This window comes from Micromys minutus (genome assembly GCF_963924665.1).
Source record: "Micromys minutus genome assembly, chromosome: 2".
In the NCBI taxonomy this organism is placed as follows: domain Eukaryota; kingdom Metazoa; phylum Chordata; class Mammalia; order Rodentia; family Muridae; genus Micromys; species Micromys minutus.
The window spans coordinates 55,939,965-55,960,040 of NC_137971.1; the positions used below are offsets into that span (position 1 = coordinate 55,939,965).

Below are 20,076 nucleotides of genomic sequence, written 5' to 3' on the forward strand. Positions count from 1 at the left end.
GTGGATGGGGTGAAAGAAGGTCTCACTTTGTAGCTTGGGCAGGCCTAAAAACTTACATAGACCAGGCTGGCGTCCCTCACAGAGAGCCACCTGCCTCTGGCTCCTGAGCCTGGGATTAAAGGAGGGTTTCACCTTGCCTAGCTTGGTATTTTGGTGTTGGCGGTGGTGGTAGTTAGTTGCTGTTGGTTTGGTTTTTGAGACAGGGTTTATCTTACTCTAAGGCCCATGCTGACTCATAGCTCATTCTGAGACTCAGACTAACCTAGAACTTGGGGTAGCCCTCTTTCCTCATCCTTTCAGTTTACAACTATAAACACCGTGCCTAGCTTCTGTTAGTTTAAAAATTAATATTCTTCCTACTTTACAAATTACAGCTGAACAAACCCATTGTGGATTAAACATATTCCACCTCAAAAAAATGCATGAACATGTCTGACCTAGCACAGTGGGCCCCCTTCAGCACTCTGAGGGTACTCACATCACCCGAGGGTGGGCAGTACTTGTGGGGTGGGGGAATAGAGGCTGTAGGATCAGAGGTTTAAAACCATCTTCAGCTACATAGAAACTTCCAGACCAGCCTAGGCTGCAGAGTGATCATAGCCCTGTCTCTAAACAAACAACAAAAACTGTCTGAAAAGCCAGACAGGGGAAAAAAATAGAACTGTTTTATATGAACATTCTGACTGTTCAAATTTATTGCAGCCTGGCCCAATAGGTTACACCTTTAATCCTGGCAGAGTCAGAGTCAGGCAGATCTCTATGAGTTTAAGGTCTAGCCTGTTCTACATGACGAGTTACAGGCCAGCCACAACCATGCAGTAAGACCTTGTCTCAAAAAAACAAAACAAAACAAAACACATTTATTCCAGATACCAGAGAGATTTACTTATACTAAGCAGCCCTTTGCTGTCTCTTTGAAGTTCAAATTCAACTGTGAGTCCAGGATTTGCCTTAGCTGGTTCTGGCAGCCACAATGAGGAAGCTAAGTAGAAGGAAAGACATCTGACTAGAAGGGGGGGGGGGGTGAGGAGTGGACCACCCCCTTCTCACAGCCTTCCTGGCCCAGTACCTGACCCTGCAGGTCTGTCTCTCCAGGGCCCCAAAGGTGAGAGTGTGGGTTCCATCACACAGCCCCTCCCCAGCAGCTACCTGATCTTCAGGGCCGCTTCTGAATCAGACGGTGAGTGCCACCTTCCGGTGTTACCCCTCTCTCAGCCAAGCCTCAGATTTCCCACAGATTAAATGGCACCAGGTGTCCTTGTCAGCCCAATGCTAAGAGAATCCCAGGGCAGTATGCAAGTAATCAAGTGACAGTTGTAAATTTGATGGGTAAATTAAGTCACAGGCAGCCTAGAGGTATTCTGGCAAAAAAATAGGTTACAGATATTAATGTGGGCTTCCCCAAGCCCCAGATTCTCAGAACTAGGTAACAGATTCCAAGCAGCAGCCCCATTATCAGAAGTCCTTCAAGTGACAGCCTCTAGTCAGGCTGTGGCTCCTTAACAAAGCCACAGGGCTGCTCCCCTGCTGGAGGTCCAAGACCCTGACAACTAGGGCCCAGCTGTCCAGGCTTGGAATCCAGTAGATAGCTTAACTGATGGTGCTATGGTGCCCCCTGGTGGTCAAAAGTTGTATCCCCGCTCCCTCCCAGGCTATTTTGACGATATTGTTCACTTTTTCAAGAGCAGCTGCGGGGCTCTTGGGTAAACAGGCAACCTATGCCCTCACAGAGCCTGCACATCTTTAGGGTCTGTGACCAGTTAGCCAGCCACCAGAGCTGAAACCCTGATTGTCAGGGGCCACAGTCAAGGAAGAATGTTATCTGCAATCCCATGTATATCAAGATGGGCTTCCTGCAAGAAGTGGCAGAGGCTTTCAAATGGGTTCCAAAGGCCGTACAAAAGTTAGGATGTCAAGTCTTTTGTGGCAGCCAGGAAAATGCACATTAAACTCTACAACCAGCTTTCATCCTGGGTTGTATAACCTCCTGTGATCCCCCCCCCCCCTTGTGCTTACAAATGTGCATCACAGGAGATAGCACTGTGCTCAGACCAAGCCTACAGTAAGCCCAACAGGATCTCCGATATCCCTCAGCAAGAGAGGCAGCTCCAGGGTACCAGGTGCCCTGAGCATCCCAGTGTAGCCCCAAAACAAAAGGCTCTGTATCTTTAAGTCAGGGAAAGAAGTCCACACTCCCCAGGGACACCCAGCATGCAAGCTCAGGAATCAAGAACTTCATATTGCCTTGCACTGAGACCTTCACTGGTGCCTCCCTTGGGTACACGTGGTATCATTTATAGATGACTCTGAGGCATGGATGGAGCTGCTGCTGTTAGTCATCACACTGAGACATTGTTGTCACCTGCATGGGTCCCTCTCCCCATAGTTCTTAAAAGCACCCTCCTATCACCCCGCCTCACCCCTGAGAACAGCGGGTGTTCTCAGGTCTAACCCAAGTTCTCCACTCATGCACACACACGGTCATGAAGAAAGCAAGACCTCAGGGCCAAAACAGAGGTCCTGCCCTGCCTGCCCCTGCTCCCACGCTGTCCCTCAGCCCTGTCTTTTGTTACCTCTTGAAGTTGAGGTCAGTGACTCCTCACTAGCGTGTAAGACCCCTGCCTAGCCTCTGCTGTCACTCACACAGAATCCATGTGTGTACATGTTCCTAGAGCTATTGGCTCAGCCTGAGGCCTGGCAACCCCAAGATATACTCACTCAAGACTCTCAAGTCATCTTGGGATCCTGATGTGAAATTTAGGCTTCAACAGAGGAGGAGCAGAGCTGAGAGTCCTGGTCAGGGTGTGGTCCTGCCTGTCACTGACCCATCACTGTCTCAGCTCTAGTCTCTCCTGCAAGGTGGTTCTGACAAGTTCTCAGACCTGTGTGAGGGCTCTGGGAGACAAGCTCCCTCTGTCTCCAGAATTCAGCCTTTTTCTTCCTTAGCATGAGACTCCTGGGAGATTCCAATTCCTAGGTGTTCGCTGTTTCAGTGGTCTAATGGCCAAAGAGAAGACACACCTGTGTCTTCAGTTTATATTCAGGATGGCTACAAGCAAGGCTGGGGTCTGTGGAGGAGACATATTTTTAGCTAGACCCCACTGAGGTGAAGTAAGGTGTGGGACTGGAAGTTTCACGAGGTAAAAGACAGGATTCCTTGGCTGGAGGTTAGTTTCTGAAGGCTGTTTCAGACCACAGGCAGGTTAAGGTTCCTTGGGGGGGAAGTAGGGGAAGCCACCTACCAGATGTCCTCTGTGTCCCTTAGGCCGCTGCTGGCTGGATGCCCTGGAACTGGCCCTCCGCTGCTCCAGCCTGCTGCGACTGAGCACGTGTAAGCAGGGCCGAGATGGGGAGCAGGGGTCCTCGCCCGATGCCTCGCCCTCTTCTCTCTACGGACTGCCCACCTCTGCCACCATCCCAGACCAAGACCTGTTCCCGTGAGTGAACTGGGTGAGAGGTGATCCGCATGGTGTCCCCTAAGCAGCAGGAGATGAGTCAGCTGGGGTGACGAACTTCTTCTGTCCTGCGGGCGGGTACCAGTCTTTGCATCCTTACCGATAAAATGGGAGCTGTAGAACAAATACTCGGTATAAGGCAGTGTGTGACGTCCCTGTGGTGAGAGAGGCCCACAGGCATTTCCACTCTCCAGGCTGAATGGGTCTGCCTTGGAGAACGATGCCTTCTCGGACAAGTCAGAGCGAGAGAATGCTGAAGACTCAGATGCCGAGACCCAGGATCACAGCCGCAAGACCAACGAGAGTGGGAGTGACCTGCTGGACAGTCCTGGTGGGCCAAGGAGGGGAACTACCTATGTGGAGCAGGTTCAGGAGGAGCTGGGAGAGGTGAGAGCCCTGTCGACTGCAAGTGATGCCCGCTTAACTCTCCCCTGCCCATCTAGCATGAGATGCAGGGGTGCTGTGAGGGTCCAGCCCCAAATAAACAGCCTCCCTGGGCTGGGGTGGAGAGTGGACAGGCAGCTCAGGAAATAATCCCCACCCGGCCCTCTACACGCTGGGGACCTACATACGCCTAGCATGACGAGGCCCCTGGGAGCCCCTCGCCCCAGGCAGACCCTGTACTGTCATGTGAGTTGTCACCTGCATGATGAGTGTGGACCTCTGGTCTTCAGCTTAGCACGGCTGGTAAGGGGCTGGAGAGATGGCTCAGTGGTCAAGAGCACTGACTGTTCTTCCAGAGGTCCTGAGTTCAAATCCCAGCAACCACATGGTGGCTCACAACCATCTGTAATGGGATCTGATGCCCTCTTCTGGTGTGTCTGAAGGCAGTACAGTGTACTTATATATAATAAATAAATAAATCTTAAAAAAAACAAAACCCTTGGGGAGGTGGGGCCTAGCAGGAAGACATTAAGTCCCTAGGGCTGTGGCCTCTGATAGACAGATTTTCCACTGTAGTGTTCTGACCATGAGCACTTGTGCGGCCAAGTACAAGTACAGCCTCTCCAGATGTCCAGCCTCTCCAGAGGACAAAGCAATAAGGTGCAATCCTCCTTCACAGAAGATAAAACTTTCCTTCCATTTGAGACTGGACTGTGTAGCCCTGATTGGCCTAAAACTCACTCTGTAGTCAAGGCTGGCCACAGATACCAGCCCTCCTTTATCAGCCTCCTTAGTGCTGAGATTAGCCCAAACCTTTCCTCTTTGTAACTTGACCACCTCGGGTATTTCTTATAGTAACAGCTGTCTAGCACAGCTACAAACACAGAGGACTGGGGAAAACGGATCCCCGCAGCTGGAAGTTCTAGACAAAAGAGGGCTATTAACTCCGGGTTTTGGAGGCCAGACATACAAGATCAGGCAGCCCTTGGAATTTGGCCTCTGGTGAGGGTCTTGTGAATGGTACCGTGGCAGTTGTACATGTGAGAGGGAGAACCAGGATGCTAGGTTAGAAAAGCTGGTCTTATTCCCAGACCTGCTGAGGAACCTGCTCACTCCTAATCCCAGTGTGGGTGGGTGCTGGTACCCACTCCACTAAGGAACCCGCTTACTCCCAAGGTCGGGTGGGCAGTGCTGCCTGTTCACACAGAGTGTTCATGTATCCAATGGCATCCAATGGGTGAGGGTCAGATGTGAGATCCTGGATCCCTGTCCCTCAGTTCCCTTAGGCAGCTCAGAGCAGGGGCTTCACAGCCCAGCTCATGGGGCCTGATCATGTCCCTTTGCTGTAGCTGGACAAGACATCCCAGGTGGAGACAGTGTCAGAGGAGAGCAAGAACCTGATGTGGGCGCTGCTGCGGCAGCTGCGGCCTGGCATGGACCTGTCACGTGTGGTGCTGCCGACTTTCGTGTTGGAGCCTCGGTCTTTCCTCAGCAAGCTCTCTGATTACTACTACCACGGAGACCTGCTCTCCAGGTGCACCTCCAGCAGGAGGGGGCCCCACACTCCTATGGACTGCAGAGGCAGGAGATGGGGTGGAGCCAGGGGGAGGAAAATAATGGTGTGAGCATCCAGGGTTCTTCCTAGAGGTGAGGGCACCAAACAGCCTGAAGCGTGCAGAGCCCCCTCTGCCCTGGTGTGGAGTTGGCATCAGCACTATTCTCGCTATGTGGTAAACCCACTTGCCTACTTTTCTAGCCTACCTGGGAAGATTAGGGTGCCCAGGTCATCTGGGGTGAAGTGGATGGCTATTGGAGAAAGGGCTGAGGGCTGAGGAGGATAGCTGGGGAGCCCAGCTTGAGTTATAGCTCTCTACCCCACCACAGGGCAGCAGCAGAGGACGACCCCTACTGCCGCATCAAGCTTGTGCTACGGTGGTACCTGTCTGGCTTCTACAAGAAGCCCAAGGTGAGAGGGGCCTGCGGGAAGGGCAGGGTCTCAGCCAAGGGGTTTGTCAGCCTACCATGGGTGGGACCAACTCCTCCATGACATGGGAGAAAGCCAGTTGTCTCCACCAAGGCCCCAGATGCACAGAGGTGAAGAGCAGTCCTCTGGACTCCTTAAGCACGGCACCCAATGCTGGTCCCCGTTAGCTCAACCCTTGCTCAGTGTTTGAGGAAACAGCCTAAGCACCACCGCACACAACAGTGTCAAGAAAGGAGCATTTGACCCTAGTTAAAACGCACCTATGGGATTTGTCGATCTGCTGGTAACAGAGCCGCCCGAGTTATGGAGTGGCCTGCAGGGCCAGCTGGAACTGGGGTTCCATAGTCCATAAACATGGCCACCAAGGTTCTGGCCAGACAGGGTGGTGCACACCTGCAATTCCAGCACCAGGGAAGCACCAACAGGAAGATCGTCTGAGGTTCAAGGCTAGCCTGGGCTACATAAGTGAGAAAGGAGAGGGGGAATTGGGAAGAGCTGAGTCAGTTGTAAAGTACTTTCCATGCAGTGCAAAGACCTGAATTTCATTACAAAACTCACAAGGGCTGGGTGTGGCAGCGTACTCGTGGGTTCTGTGACCCTAGTGCTGAGGAGGCAGAGACAGGAGGATCCCTAGGGCTCACCGGCCTGCTTAGCAACTTCTAGGCTAGTAAGAGCCCCTATCTCAATATTCATGGTTGACTGCTAGCCTCCACAAGCATACACTCACACACACACACACACACACACACACACACACATTCGCACTGCGCACACACATGTGGGTGGGGGACAACTCACATGTATAATGCTAGCATTTAGGAGGCAGGGGCAAGAAAGGGTACAGGGAGTTTGACTCCAGATCTGTGTCTCATTGTATACATGTGAGCGTGACGCCCAGAGAGAAGAAACTAAGCCAAAGTCATACAGTAAACTAGACTAGACCAAGGTCTCCTGGAAGCATGTTATCTCCCGAGCTAAGCTTTGTCCCACTTATGTATGGTCTGTACCCCAGTCCAGGGACAGTCAGATCTAGCTGTGGTCTTGTGGCCCCTCCAAGCTGAATAGGAAATAGGAATTCCTGAGGCAGTACACACACACACACACACACACACACACACACACACACACAAGCTACCAGCAAAAAGTAGTCTCCCTAAAGCAGAATAAGGGTGCCAAAACCTCTTCTAGAGACAGAAACGACCCCATCCAAGCCCCCAGAAACAGCTCTATCTTCTTGTTTCCTCCAGCATGTCTTTGTGCTCCCAACAGGGCATCAAGAAACCCTATAATCCCATTCTGGGGGAGACTTTTCGCTGCTGCTGGCTGCATCCTCAGACCAACAGTCACACCTTCTACATAGCAGAACAGGCAAGACCCCGCCGCCCCGCTTGCCTTCTCGCTCAGTGTGTGCAGTGGGTGGTGGGCAGGGGCTTGTGGGACTGAGAGTTTTCGGTGGCCATACCCTGCCATAGGACTGGTTTCACACCCAGTCACCATCCATGGGGATTCTCTCAGAAGAGCAGACATGATGGTGTGACAGAGAATCACCTGAAGGAGGGCGAGCAGCCTGACTTCCCCATGCGGGGGACCTTTAGATGACTCCGAAACTTGAACAGGTTCCCAGACACAGGGATCCCAGCCCTGCCCTGGTACTTGTATAAGTGTGCCCCTCACCTCCCAGTTGCCCATGGGACCCAGATGTCCTTTCTGGGGTTGTCATTTCTGGAGCCATCTCTCTCCACACAGGTGTCTCACCACCCTCCCGTGTCTGCCTTCTATGTCAGCAACAGGAAAGATGGCTTCTGCCTGAGTGGCAGCATCACCGCAAAGTCTAAGTTCTACGGTGAGGAGGCTCCTGGGGATGGGGCCAGAACAGGGTGGGGGATGGGCCTGTGGAAGTGGGGGGAGGACTTCACTCCAGAAGTAGTGGACCTCAAAACCATGGGGTGAGACCATGTGGGTGTCCCTAACTCTGTTGAAAGCAAACACCTGTAGGAAAGTCAGGAAACAAAGGAGACGCTGATGGGAAAGGAGTCGCTCCTACAGAGCTGCCTGGCTCCATAGCCGTCAGCCACGTGTGGTTGTCTGTGCCGGTTAAAGGGGTGGGACTGCAGAGCAGCGGGACGTGAACAGCTAGTGTGCACACGCTGTGCTCCTTCCCTAGTACCACAAATGGGTGACAGTGGGTATATGACGGATAGACAGACAGAAGGTAGGTAGGAAGGTGGATAAAGTGATAGATTAAAAAGTCAGAAAGTTGGTAGATAGATAGAAGGTGGGTAGGTTGGTAGGTAGATAATAGACAGAAATATAGGTAATAAGTAGGTGGGTAGAAAACAGAGAGATAGGTAATAGGTAAGTAGATAATAGATAATAGATAGATGGACAGAAAGTAGACAGATAGGTAATGGCAGATAGAAGGTAGGTGGATATAAATGAAAGTGGAAGGTAAAGAATGGATAGATGGATGGATAGATAGATAGATAGATAGATAGATAGATAGATAGATAGGAATGGGTAGAAGGCAGAGAGATGGGTGATAGATAGACATGTGTATATATATATATATATATATACATATATATATATATATATATATATATATATAAACAGGTAGACAGACAGATATGTAGGTAGATATGGGTGGGTAGAAGGCAGATAGATGAGTTATAGGTAGGTAGGTAGGTAGATAGATAGATAGATAGATAGATAGATAGATAGATAGATAGATAGGAATGGGTAGAAGGCAGAGAGATGGGTGATAGACATATATATATATATATATAAACAGGTAGACAGACAGATAGATATGTAGGTAGATATGGGTGGGTAGAAGGCAGATAGATGAGTTATAGGTAGGTAGGTAGATAGATAGATAGATAGATAGATAGATAGATAGATAGATTAGATAGATAGATAGAGAGAGATAGAGAGAGATAGATGGATGAATGGATAGAAGGCAGGTATATAGAAGTGAGATCAAAGCGCAAACAGAATCCCATTGCATGGTTTCCATCAAGTGTTTTGGTAGCCACATCTGACTGGTGGCAAGCACTTAAGTGTCCCAAGCAGGCCGGAGCAGCCACGTTCTGCCCTGTGCTGCTCTGAGCCTGTGAATGACAGTGTCCAGGAACCTCACCATCACATTTCCCCAGCAGGCCTGTATTTACCCTCATCACTAGTGTGCAGGTGTGTGCCCAGGGCCTCTGCATGCCTGGCAGCAGCAAAGGGTAGCATGTGGCATCTGCACCGAGGTTCCATTCACCTTTACCACCTATGCTCTGGCCTCAGGCTGGCTCTAAAAGGTTCCTAGGCTCCTCCCTGAAACTCCATGGTGAAGTGAGATAGACCATTAATGTGCTGCAAGTCAGATGACTTCTCAGGATGCATAATGGGTGCAAACTAGACAGAGTTTTTATGATGCCCAAGGTCCAGAGGTTGTGTGCCTCTCCCTCGGTGCCCCAGCTGAAGGTGCTAGGAACTCTGAGATATGTTGTAAGGACATTCAGACCTTGGGGTGCCGTAGCAGCCTGATGCTAAGAGTCTGTGCCCTAAACAGGCCCCTGTCCTGTCTTTGCAGGGAACTCTCTGTCAGCACTTCTGGATGGCAAGGCTAAGCTCACCTTCCTGAACCGCAAGGAGGAGTACACCCTCACCATGCCCTATGCCCACTGCCGAGGTGAGCAACTCCCTGTGCCATTCCCATGTGCCCCCACCAATAGCCCAGGCTAGCCCTCAGTTATGGTATTAGTTACTTTTCTGGTTACTGTAACGTGTGGAAAACAACTAAAGAAGGAAGAACGGAGTTTATTTTGGATCACAGTTAGAGGGTACAAACCACCACAGTAGGCGTAGATGACTCCATCAGTCCAGACCGGAAGCAGAGAAATGAATGCTGGGGCTTGGCTCACTTCTCTTTATTCAGCCAAGGATGCCAGGACATGCCACCCACATCCAGGGTGTGCCTTCCTTCCTCTGTTAAACCTCCTTGGAAGCACTCACATAGGTACACCCCAAGGTGTGTCTCCTAGGTGATTCCAAATTCAGGTGGGGCTGATAATCAAGACCAACCCAAGCAGATGCTAAACACTGTCTGCTTATTTGAAGATGTCCCAACCTCGTGGGTGACTTTTCAGAGCTGAGTGTGTGGATTGCCAGGTGGATTGCCAGTTTCTCTTCTTTGATTTTGCATCTGGTTCTTCTTGTATTAGTGATCAATCCCAGCTATTGAGGAGGCTGAGGCAGGAGGATTGAAACTTCAGGGCCTGCCTGGGCTGCAAAGTGAGTTCAAGGCCAGTTAGATAACTAAGTCAGACAATGTCTTGAAATTAAAAGATAGGAAAGGAACTGGGGCCGTGGGTCAGTGGTAGAACATTTGCCTAGCATGTATGAAGCACTGGACACAATCCCAGCACCGCACACACAGACACACCAAACCAGTCATGCCACAGTATGATGCCTGTGGACGCCCCCCACCTTCATCACAGGCATCTTCCATGGCAAACCCAGATTAAGATTTATTTTTTAGCTAAAGTCCACAGTTTCCGCTAAGGCCAACTCTTTGTGTAGATTCTGTAGGTTTAAAGAATAGTGGCATAGAGTTACCACTGTCATGTCAAAAGGAAGAGCTTTCCCACCCTAAAAATCTCTCTGTGGGGGCTGAGGCTCATCAGTAGAGCACTTAATGAGCATGCTGAGGCTAGCGTTCAACCCCCAGAATTTGAAAGAAAGGAAGGAAGGAAGGAAGGAAAGAAAGGAAAGAAAGAAAGAAAGAAAGAAAGAAAGAAAGAAAGAAAGAAAGAAAGAAAGAAAGAAAGAAAGAAAACCTGATGCCTCATACATTTTAATCCATCCCCACACTTGGGAGGCAGAGGCAGGCAGCTCTCTGTGAGTTCAAGACCAGAGCTACATCATGAAACCATATCTTAAAAGATAAAATAAATAAACAACTTTGACTGGGCACAGCTCTGACAACCCAAAGGATGACCCGGCCAAGTGCAGCTTGATTTGGGGAGCAGAGACTGGCTTGTGCCCTTGTCTCCACACCCTGCCTGCCAAGTTCTCATCTTGAGTGTCTCTAAGCCTGTGGCAGAGCTGATGAAGAGATGGCCTGAGAGAGACAAGCAAGTTAAAGCAGCAGGGTGATGTGCACTCAGAGAAACCAGCTCAGAAATGCCAGACTCCAGAAAAGCACACTGCTGTGTGTGTGCTGCTTCCCCGGTCTGCCAGGAGTCTGGCCATGTGTTCTTCTGCAGTCTGGCACTCTCAAGAGCTAAGCATCATCTTGCCGTGACGTAGTTACTCTGGTAGGATCCGGAGACGTATCCCCACTACAGTTTCAAATGTGGTTGTTTTGTCTTCCATGTCTGGGAGCCTCACGCTCTGCGCATGAGTTACATGTCTCTCCAGAGCCAACAGCAGTATCTTAAAAGATACTCAGTAAACTTGTTCCATGAGCCACGCCTTTAACGACTCTAGGGAAAGAGGCGGGTGAATCTCTGTGAGTTTGAGGCCAGCCTGGTCTACAGAGTGAGTTTCACAACAGCCAGGGCTATATAGAGAAACTCTGCCTCAAGAAATAAAACAAAAAAATAATTTTTTAAAAAATCTGTTAATGTTGTTCAATGGATGATTCTAGGGTCTAAGGTCTAGAAAACAGAATAGGTGTGTCATAGTCCCACCGAAGGAAACACACAGAGATCTAAAGGGCAGACAAAACTCAGGAGCCAACAATGGCTGCCTGTGGCCCCGGATAAGATGTGATTTTGCTGGGAGTCCACTAGCTCTATGTTTGGGACCACATAGGAAGTTTCCACTGAACTTCCCAAAGCCAGGCTGACACTGTTGGTTCTTGATGCTTCCTTGGCCATGGAAGGCCTTCTGCAGCAATCTCTTATAACAGGGGACAGTTTATAAGAGTCCCTGTGGTGTGGAAATCTCTGGGGACAGACTAGAGCTATCATGGCCAAGCCCTGCCAAGGTCTTAGATCCTTAGGTCTGCCTCTTCCTCCATCTCATCTCTTCAGCCCTCTTCTTTACCATCTCATTAGCCTTTTTATTTGTTTTCTTAGTCAGGGTGTCTTTGTGTAGCCCTGACTGTCTTGCAATTCACTCTTTAGACCACACTGGCCTCAAACTCACAGAGATCCACCATTCTCTGCCTCCCAAGTGCTGGAATTAAAGGTATATGCCTCTACCTCCTGGCTGTCTTTTTTACTTTTATTTGTCTGTGTGTTTTGTCTGCCTGTATATGTATCATATGCTTGCAGTATCTACAAAGGCCAGAAGAGGGCACCAGATCATCAGAACTTAGATAGATGTGGGCTGCCACATGAGTGCTGAGACTCTGTCTCCAGTCCTCTGGAAGAGCAGCCAACTCTCCAGTTGAGAGGTTTAGTCCATTGTCATCATGGCAGGAAGCATGGCAGCATGCAGGCAGATATAGTGTTGGAGTAATAGCTGAGAGTTCTACATCTGGATCTTCAGGCAGAAAGAGTGACACGGGGCCTAGCTTAGACATTTGAAACCCCAAAGCCCACCCCTAGTAACACTCTTCCTCCAAAGTTGCACCTATTTCAATAGGGCCACACCTCCTAATCCCTGTCATGTAGTACTACTCCCTAATGAATAAGTGTCCAAATATATGAGCCTACTGGGGCCATTTCTATTCAAACCACAGATATGGTTATTTTCAATATTGGATTGTATTTTCCATATGACCACACAAGAGAACTGAGGAAAAAGACATACTGGGTTTTCAGATGCACCCTGCACAGTCCTGAGGGGCAGTAGGGAGCAGACACATTTCTTTTTTTAGTTCCAGGGCTGGTGCAGAACCCAGCCACAGATATGATTGGTCAGACCCTGGGATCAGGGCTCCTGAAGGAACTGACCCAGCGAAGGGTATGGCATCTCCAGACCAGAGCACAGGCCTCTTCCTGGGACACAGTACTGAGGAACAGGCGGGGTCCTGACTGCGTCTTAACAAACCCCTTCACCCACCTTCCTTGCCTGCCTGGTGACACAGGCTCTCGGGGTTGGATCCCAACACCAGTTGCATTTCAGGGATCCTGTATGGCACCATGACCATGGAGCTGGGAGGTAAAGTGACCATCGAGTGTGAGAAGAACAACCTCCAAGCTGAACTGGACTTCAAGCTCAAGGTACTGTGTGCAGCTTGTGGGAGAGAGTGCATGGCGCTCAGGTGGGGACCCCCTCCTCCCACAGCAGGCGAAGCACCCAGAACAAGTACAACTGGAGTTGAATACTTCACATCCCCACAGGACAGACAAGGGCCAGAGAGAGAAAGGGTTTGCCCACAGGCCACACAGCACAGTCTGCAGGCCTGAGTCCCATTGTCCTATCCTAATGGTGGCAGAATCTATAGATATGAGTCCAGACCAAAGCACTGGAGTGAGGGCATCTTTCTCTAGTAGTGAGCCTCGTCTAGGCCACAGGCTACTCTGTACCTCTGAGCATGTGCCTGTGCGTAGAGCCCCCTCCTCCCCATGCATTGGGTATCCATCTGCTCTTGCAGCCTTTCTTTGGGAGCAGCACCAGCATCAACCAAATTTCTGGGAAGATCATGTCAGGGGAGGAAGTCCTCGCACGCCTCACTGGACACTGGGTAAGACAGCATCCCTTAGGGAAAGCCTGGCTGGGCCCCAGGGCGATCACCAACCAGGTCAGCAGCTCTGACTGCCGCTATACCATCTGGGGCAGGACAGAGATGTCTTTATCAAGGAAGAGGGCAGTGGAGGCACCGAGCTCTTCTGGACTCCGAGTGAGGAGGTCCGCAGGCAGCGGCTGAAGCGGCACACGGTGCTGCTGGAAGAGCAGAGTGAGCTGGAGTCTGAGAGGTGAGGCCCTGTACCCAGGAGCCCTGCTGACCACAGGCTGTGATGGCCAGATGGAGGGGTGTCAGGGTCATGATGCTGGGAGCACATTCCAGGATGTCTTTGGCAAGGGCAGCCCCAGAATAGATTCCCTCATGCCAGATCATCTGTCCTGCTGGGGACAGCTGGTGGGAGAGGGCCCTATCATTGGCAACAAGAAGATCCCTGCAGGTAGCAGGCAGGAGCCCAGTTTAGGAAAAATACAGCTCACACTGTAGAATCAAAACCTGGAAGACACAGGCTTTCTGCAAAATAGCCAGCCCCTTGTCACTGAAGGCAACCGGGCAGGGAACACTCTGAGCCCCCTTCCAGTGTTGAGGGGATTGATTCTGAGATGCCAATGAATGGAACTGCCCTACTCTGAGCTCATTGGTCCTCTGACGTGTAGGCTCTGGCAGCATGTCACCAGGGCCATTCGTGAGGGTGACCAGCACAAAGCCACACAGGAGAAGTCTGTGTTGGAAGAGGCACAGCGGCAGCGTGCCCGTGAGCACCAGCAGAGCCTCACTCCATGGAAGCCACAGTTGTTCACCCTGGACCCACTCACTGAGGAATGGCGCTACCGATATGAGGAGTGAGTAGCAGGTGGTCTGGGGCCTGTGCAGTGGGGCGGGAGCCTGAAGACCGAGTCTACCACGCATGTCTTATTTGGAGAGGCCATGGAATCTCTAATCTCCTCTCCCTGCCTGCCTTCAATAGTACCTTAGGAATGAGGGATAAGGAGGGATGGTCAGATAGACAGACCCCCTAAGCCTTCCTTGTAACCTTGTAACCCCTGAATTGTGGTCATCTTCTGGGTCACCATGAGAAGCTGAGGTCTAGGCTAGGACAGAACCCTCTCCTGTAAGGGTCATCACCTCTACTGATGGACACCATCTGAACCCTCCAGCCTCAGACCCTGGGACCCGCTGAAGGACATTGCCCAATATGAGCAAGATGGGATTCTTCACACTCTACAGAGAGAGACTATGTCTGGCCAGACAACCTTCCTGGGGAGTCCAGAGTCCAGGCACAAGGTCAGTACCTCTCACAAGGCTCCAGCACTGGCTTGATCTCAACTGTAGGTGTGGCCGACCCTGTGGCCTCATGTCCTCCACCTGGCCCTCCTCCCTTAGTGCCCATCTCTGTGATAGCTCAAACCCTACCTGGCAGTGGGCCTTCACTGTCACCTGGTTTCTCATTGTTCCTTTTTCCTTTCCAGTGGGGGACCCAGCAGAATACTTGGTTCATGGGAACCCTGGGCCTCACAGTTCAAGACTCTGTGCCAGCCTGTCACCTTTTGAAGTCACTTTGTCCCATTCTATATTTAAAGAAACCCAGGCTTAGGCTATCCCAGGGAAGAGGAGGAAAAGCCAACATCTATACCTGTGTAGGGCCTGGGAAAAGCAGGAAGGATGTCAAAGGGTTAGGGGAGCCCCAGGAAATAGAGGGAAGGAGATGCCCTTACATGAGATGGGACTGCCACCAGGTGGGCTTAGCCACATGCTCAGGGTTCCAGGTGTGAATATCACTGGCCATTTGCCAACATGGTGGCAGAACTGCCTGGCCTTCATTCCTCCGGAGGAAGTCAACGGTTTTATGTTTCTGTTAGGAAATGAGGCCACGGAGATGGAATGGCTGCAGTTCAGGCCAGGTGGAGGTTCAAACCACCTGTGTCCAACTGCAAAGCCTCAGCTCTGTCTTCTGCACACTGCCCTACTCTAGTGCTTCCTGATATTAATGGAGACACCATACCCTCAAAGTGCCCATGGGAGAAAACACTAAGTCTAATAATGTCATCTCTTTACAGAGGCCCAGCTCTGACCGGCGGCTCCGCAAAGCCAGTGACCAGCCCTCTGGCCATAGCCAGGTCACTGAAAGCAGTGGCTCCACACCTGAGTCCTGCCCAGACCTCTCTGATGAGGACTTTGTTCCTGGTAAGTGGCTCCTTGAGTTTTCTACATGCTAGATAAGTCCTGGCCCTGGCTAGTGAACACCTTGGACCTTGACCACCAGGGAGGGTAGCGGAGAGAGCTGGTCCCTACCTGCAGCCCCTCTGCAGGATAGAAAGGGCCAGGAAGCACCTTTCAGAGATGAACACACAGGGGCAGGTATTTCCATAGTAGATCTTTGCTCATCCTACCCTGCCCTCTTTCTAAGAGATCTGCCTTCTCAGAGCAGACCATCAGGCCCGATGAGAGCTGTAGCCAGGACTTGGGGAAGAAAGGAGACTGCTAGGCATGTTGCTCAGTGGTAAAATGCCTGTCTAGCACATATGAAGTCCTGGGTTCAGTTCCAGCACAACATAAACCCAGCATGTTAGTACACACCTAGCACCCAGCAATCCAGAGGTCACATGAGAGATCAAGAGTTAAGGTCATCTCCTGGTACAGTAAGTTCAAGGCCAGCCTCACACACTTGAAACCTACTCTCAAAAATGGAATGGGGAGGAGGTGGTCCAAGGCTAGGATTTTTCTGAACTGCAAGGATACTGGAGAGCTTGGTTGGGCACTGTCCAATGTCCAGCCCCTGACCCTACCTCTACCTCTGCCCTTGTGAGACTCTTTGCTTCTTTGCTCTTACCGAGCAACTGTGTCTCCCAACATTGTCCCCATATCAGCAGAGAATCATCCATGTCTTGTTGACTCACCTCGTGCTTACAAGCTAGCTGACCCTGCATCCCCTCCTAACCTTTTCTGGTTTCTCTTATGTCTGAGTCTGGCTCCTGAGGGTGGGTAAATCAGCCCTCAGCCAGGACATCCCAGCTGACCCTGATCTATCTGTTTTTACCCTGCTGTCTTCATCCCGGACGTTTAGGCAGTGAGAGCCCATGTCCTCGGTGCAGGCGAGAGGTACACCGGCTAAGGATGCTACAAGAGGCAGTGCTGTCCATTCAGGAAGCTCAGCAAGAGCTGCATAGGTAAGAACACGGGAGGTGGAGGGGGCTGCCAGTGTAGGAGAGCACAGCCCTCATGAAGCTGCCATTGAGCACAGGCAAGGAGCTTAGAGTGTGCAGGGCCAAGGAAGCCTCTGAGGTGTGTAAAAGCAGGTAGCAGCCCTTCCAGACACCTCAGGCTCTCTGTAGCTCCCCCAACACCCTGCATAGAGGTTCCTCAAAGCAAAGGGAGTATCTAGGAAGTTACACTATGTGACCTCATTGGATTTCCTATCAGCACACGGTATCATGTGAGGGATTCAGATGCCAACCCACTTTCTTCTCTGATGAACAGGTTAATAGCAGAGCCAACAAGAGATGGGGGGGAGCACAAGGGGAGAATGTGGAGACCAAGATTAGTGCCCATTCTCCAGACACCCCATGACTGTCATAGTACTTGGCTGAGATTCCTTTCCTTTTTAGCTAGAGGATTAACTGCTAGGAAAATGAGTCAGCCGCACCACAGAAGGGTGGAGTTGTGTACCTTCTGAGTCATATGAGCTCTAGGAGGGCAGAGGTTTAGATATCTGTGTTGGCTGAAGTTAACTGCTGTAGGTTTGGACATTGGGGAGTCTTCTGGCTAAAGGATGTTTGTCTGTGCAATGGCCTGAAGGGAGGAGGTGGAAGACAAAAGAGCATGGAGTCAGTGTATGAGACCAGAGATGGTACTCTGGCCCCAGGAAAGGTGATGATGACTCTGCCAACTTTGCAGCAACCCCATGCCAAGTGGCAGCTTTTCCTGTTTTCCCAGATCAGTCTAAAAATAGCCTCATTCATTCACAGGAAAGTGTGTGGGGCAAGGGGTGTGGGAGATGAGCTGAACATGACGTCTCGTTTTCTGTAGACTGTACTTGTCTTGTGGGTTGCCTGCAAACAACCATCAGTGAAGCTTTGAGTCTCAGCACTTGCTGGCTCTGTTTGCTTTCCCTACTGTAGTCACATAAATATATACCAGCTAATGAGAATGGGGATTCTGAGATCTCTGGAGTTCTTCAAATGCCACAGTGGGGAGCCTCAGACCCAGAAGGCTGACCCAGGGATAAGGAAGTGTGAAGTGGGCTATGCCTGCTGGGGATGGAGCTCCCCGGAGGCTAGCCCAGGTTTCTAGGGATCCTTAAGTCAATCCAGGTTGACTCCTCTAGTCAATGTCTCAACAATACAGTCATGTGTCTTTCAAACTGCTCCTTTCCCAAGCTATGGGGCAAAGAAAGGGAAACCTGGTACCCCTCCCCAGAAGGACTTCTGCATCCAGGAAACAGAGGAAGCAGACATCATAGTCCAGGCTTGATGGGCTTGTTCCTATGTCCCTGGTCAACACACGGCCTGGGATGCCAACAAGACCCTGAGTGTATCACATTCTGGAAGCTGTGAGTCTAAGATAGAGACTTCAGGCCTGGCTCTTTTCAGTGCCCTGTCCTTGGCTTGCAGACAAGAATATCCTCTGTGTGCCTGTCTTGATCCTCTTTTGTTAGGATTCCAGTCTAGGTTAAGGGCCCGCCATAGTGAGTCACCTCTTCAGAGATGTTATCTCCAAATAATCTAGTGGTCAGGACTTCATCACAGGTTTGAGGAAGTGGACACCATTCACCACCACCCCAGGGATGGCAGGAAGGATGCTATCTAGAAGCCTAGCCCCAAGCCCAGATTCCCCTGACTCACAATTGACACCCAAGAAGTGCAGCCCTGGAACCCCTCTCCCTAAGGAGCTCCCCCACCACACATACTTGTAGCCACATTCCCAGCTGGCAGACAGGCCATCTTGTCCCAGATGATCCTATCAACTGGGAGGGTGATCATGCTGGTGTTAATACAGTCTCTGCCCCTTCAATTTGCAGGCACCTTTCGGCCATGTTGAGCTCCACAGTGCGTGCTGGGCAGGCACCGGCCCCCAGCCTCCTACAGAACCCCCGCTCCTGGTTCCTGCTCTGCATCTTCCTGACATGTCAACTATTCATTAACTATATTCTCAAATAAGAGCCCTTGGGGTCAGCAAGGTGACGCCTGCAGAACTCCCTCCTAGGCACCCAGCACTTTACAGCGGCCTGCAGAGGCAGTGGGGCCCAAAGGCATGGCCACTGGGACAGAAGGGTCCTTGTACAAGAGGGCAGATGGGGCCTGGGGCTATGAGGGTGCTGTGACTCCAGCTGTAGGACCCTCCAGGAAGCACTGGCCTCTCCTACAGAGCCCTCCACCTATTCCTCCACTGGCCTTAACGCTAAAGCCAAATGCAGTGTCTGCCCTGCAATGTGCCCCTGGTAATCTCGAGTTGCCTCTCCCAAGCCAGCCCACTCGCCATATGGCATCAGATCTGGGGATCAGAGGGGCCTGTGCAGGCTTTGGACAGCCACTTGCCACAGCACAGGAGAGAGTGAGGTTTCCAGGGGCAGCAGGAAGGATGGCTCCAGGATTCCCCAGGGCTCTTTGGGTGATAATGTTGACTTCTGGACAGTCTGCCCACTTGTGCTCACACAAGCATGGATAGGCTGTAGCTACTCTGGTAAGGACACTGTGACTTTTATCCTGTTACTAAGTTGTTTCCACAGAAACCTGTTCAGGTAGTTACTTCACCCACATCTTCCCTACAGCCAGAGGAGCCCACCTGTGCTGGAGGAGTGCCCTGGCCAACTGTAGTGTGAGCTTGTGAGCAAGAGAAGTGCCCAGGGGCCAAACCCAAAGGCCAGGGAGACTCAAGCTTGCCACTTTCCCTGACCAATACAGTCTTCCCATTCTGTTGACATTCTGACTACATATAATTGCAATATTTGAGGCAGCTGTATGCAGTGAGCAGCCTCTGCATCAAGCCCCTGACCCTATGTGGATGATACTCGTGTGTGTGTGTGTGTGTGTGTGTGTGTGTGTGTGTGTGTGTGTGTGTGTGCACCTATGCGTACTCACATTTGGAGCCTTAATACCTAGTTGGTGCCATCTACACTGTATCTGATTCTTTCATTTCCCAAGTTTTGTATCCATTTGTCTCTCTCCTTCTCCATCCTGGGGGTATGTCTGCTCCATGCCTTGAAATAAATGGTAATTCGTGTATATTTTCTTTTGTGGGGATCCTTGGAAGCAAGGAAGAACTTCTGGGGAGATGGAAAAGCAGTGCTACAGGGCTGTCTTGAGCTGGAGGTGCCAAGTGAGGGATCCAGAAGGTGGATGCAGGTTCACAATGTTGAGTGAGAAGATAGCCCACCTGGAGCCCTTGGGAGCTGGAGTGCTTCCAGCCAGCCAGTGAGCAACTGTGGGCATGGGAGGGATGTGGCCTGCCAGGGCATTCCAGGGAGCTACTAGGACTGGGGAAGGGAGGGAAAGGATGAGGCCCATTTCTTAAGTAAGGGAGACATTCAGACTGGGCAGTCTCCTGTAGCCAACATGGCCTTACTATAATGCTTAAGCTTCTGTATTCTGAGATAGCTCTGAGACATCCAGAGTAGCCCTTGGCATCTG

The 20,076-nt window shown here is 51.0% G+C and overlaps 1 protein-coding gene across 2 annotated transcripts in view; it reads left to right on the forward strand.

Moving 5' to 3' along the window:
- The window catches only part of OSBPL5 (oxysterol binding protein like 5), a 52,015-nt gene extending 32,344 nt beyond the window's left edge, over nt 1-19,671 (forward strand). For both annotated transcript variants that reach the window (XM_080912037.1, XM_080912038.1), the window contains 16 exons: nt 1,096-1,180; nt 3,266-3,437; nt 3,650-3,842; nt 5,189-5,373; nt 5,724-5,805; nt 7,093-7,191; nt 7,570-7,666; nt 9,404-9,502; nt 12,889-12,986; nt 13,361-13,450; nt 13,546-13,682; nt 14,107-14,292; nt 14,608-14,734; nt 15,508-15,634; nt 16,515-16,617; nt 18,468-19,671. In XM_080912037.1, coding sequence (XP_080768163.1) covers nt 1,096-1,180; nt 3,266-3,437; nt 3,650-3,842; nt 5,189-5,373; nt 5,724-5,805; nt 7,093-7,191; nt 7,570-7,666; nt 9,404-9,502; nt 12,889-12,986; nt 13,361-13,450; nt 13,546-13,682; nt 14,107-14,292; nt 14,608-14,734; nt 15,508-15,634; nt 16,515-16,617; nt 18,468-18,606 — 2,019 coding nt within the window. In that variant the 3' untranslated portion in view covers nt 18,607-19,671. The remainder of the gene's footprint in view (nt 1-1,095; nt 1,181-3,265; nt 3,438-3,649; nt 3,843-5,188; nt 5,374-5,723; nt 5,806-7,092; nt 7,192-7,569; nt 7,667-9,403; nt 9,503-12,888; nt 12,987-13,360; nt 13,451-13,545; nt 13,683-14,106; nt 14,293-14,607; nt 14,735-15,507; nt 15,635-16,514; nt 16,618-18,467) is intronic.
- Nucleotides 19,672-20,076: the final 405 nt, after the last annotated feature.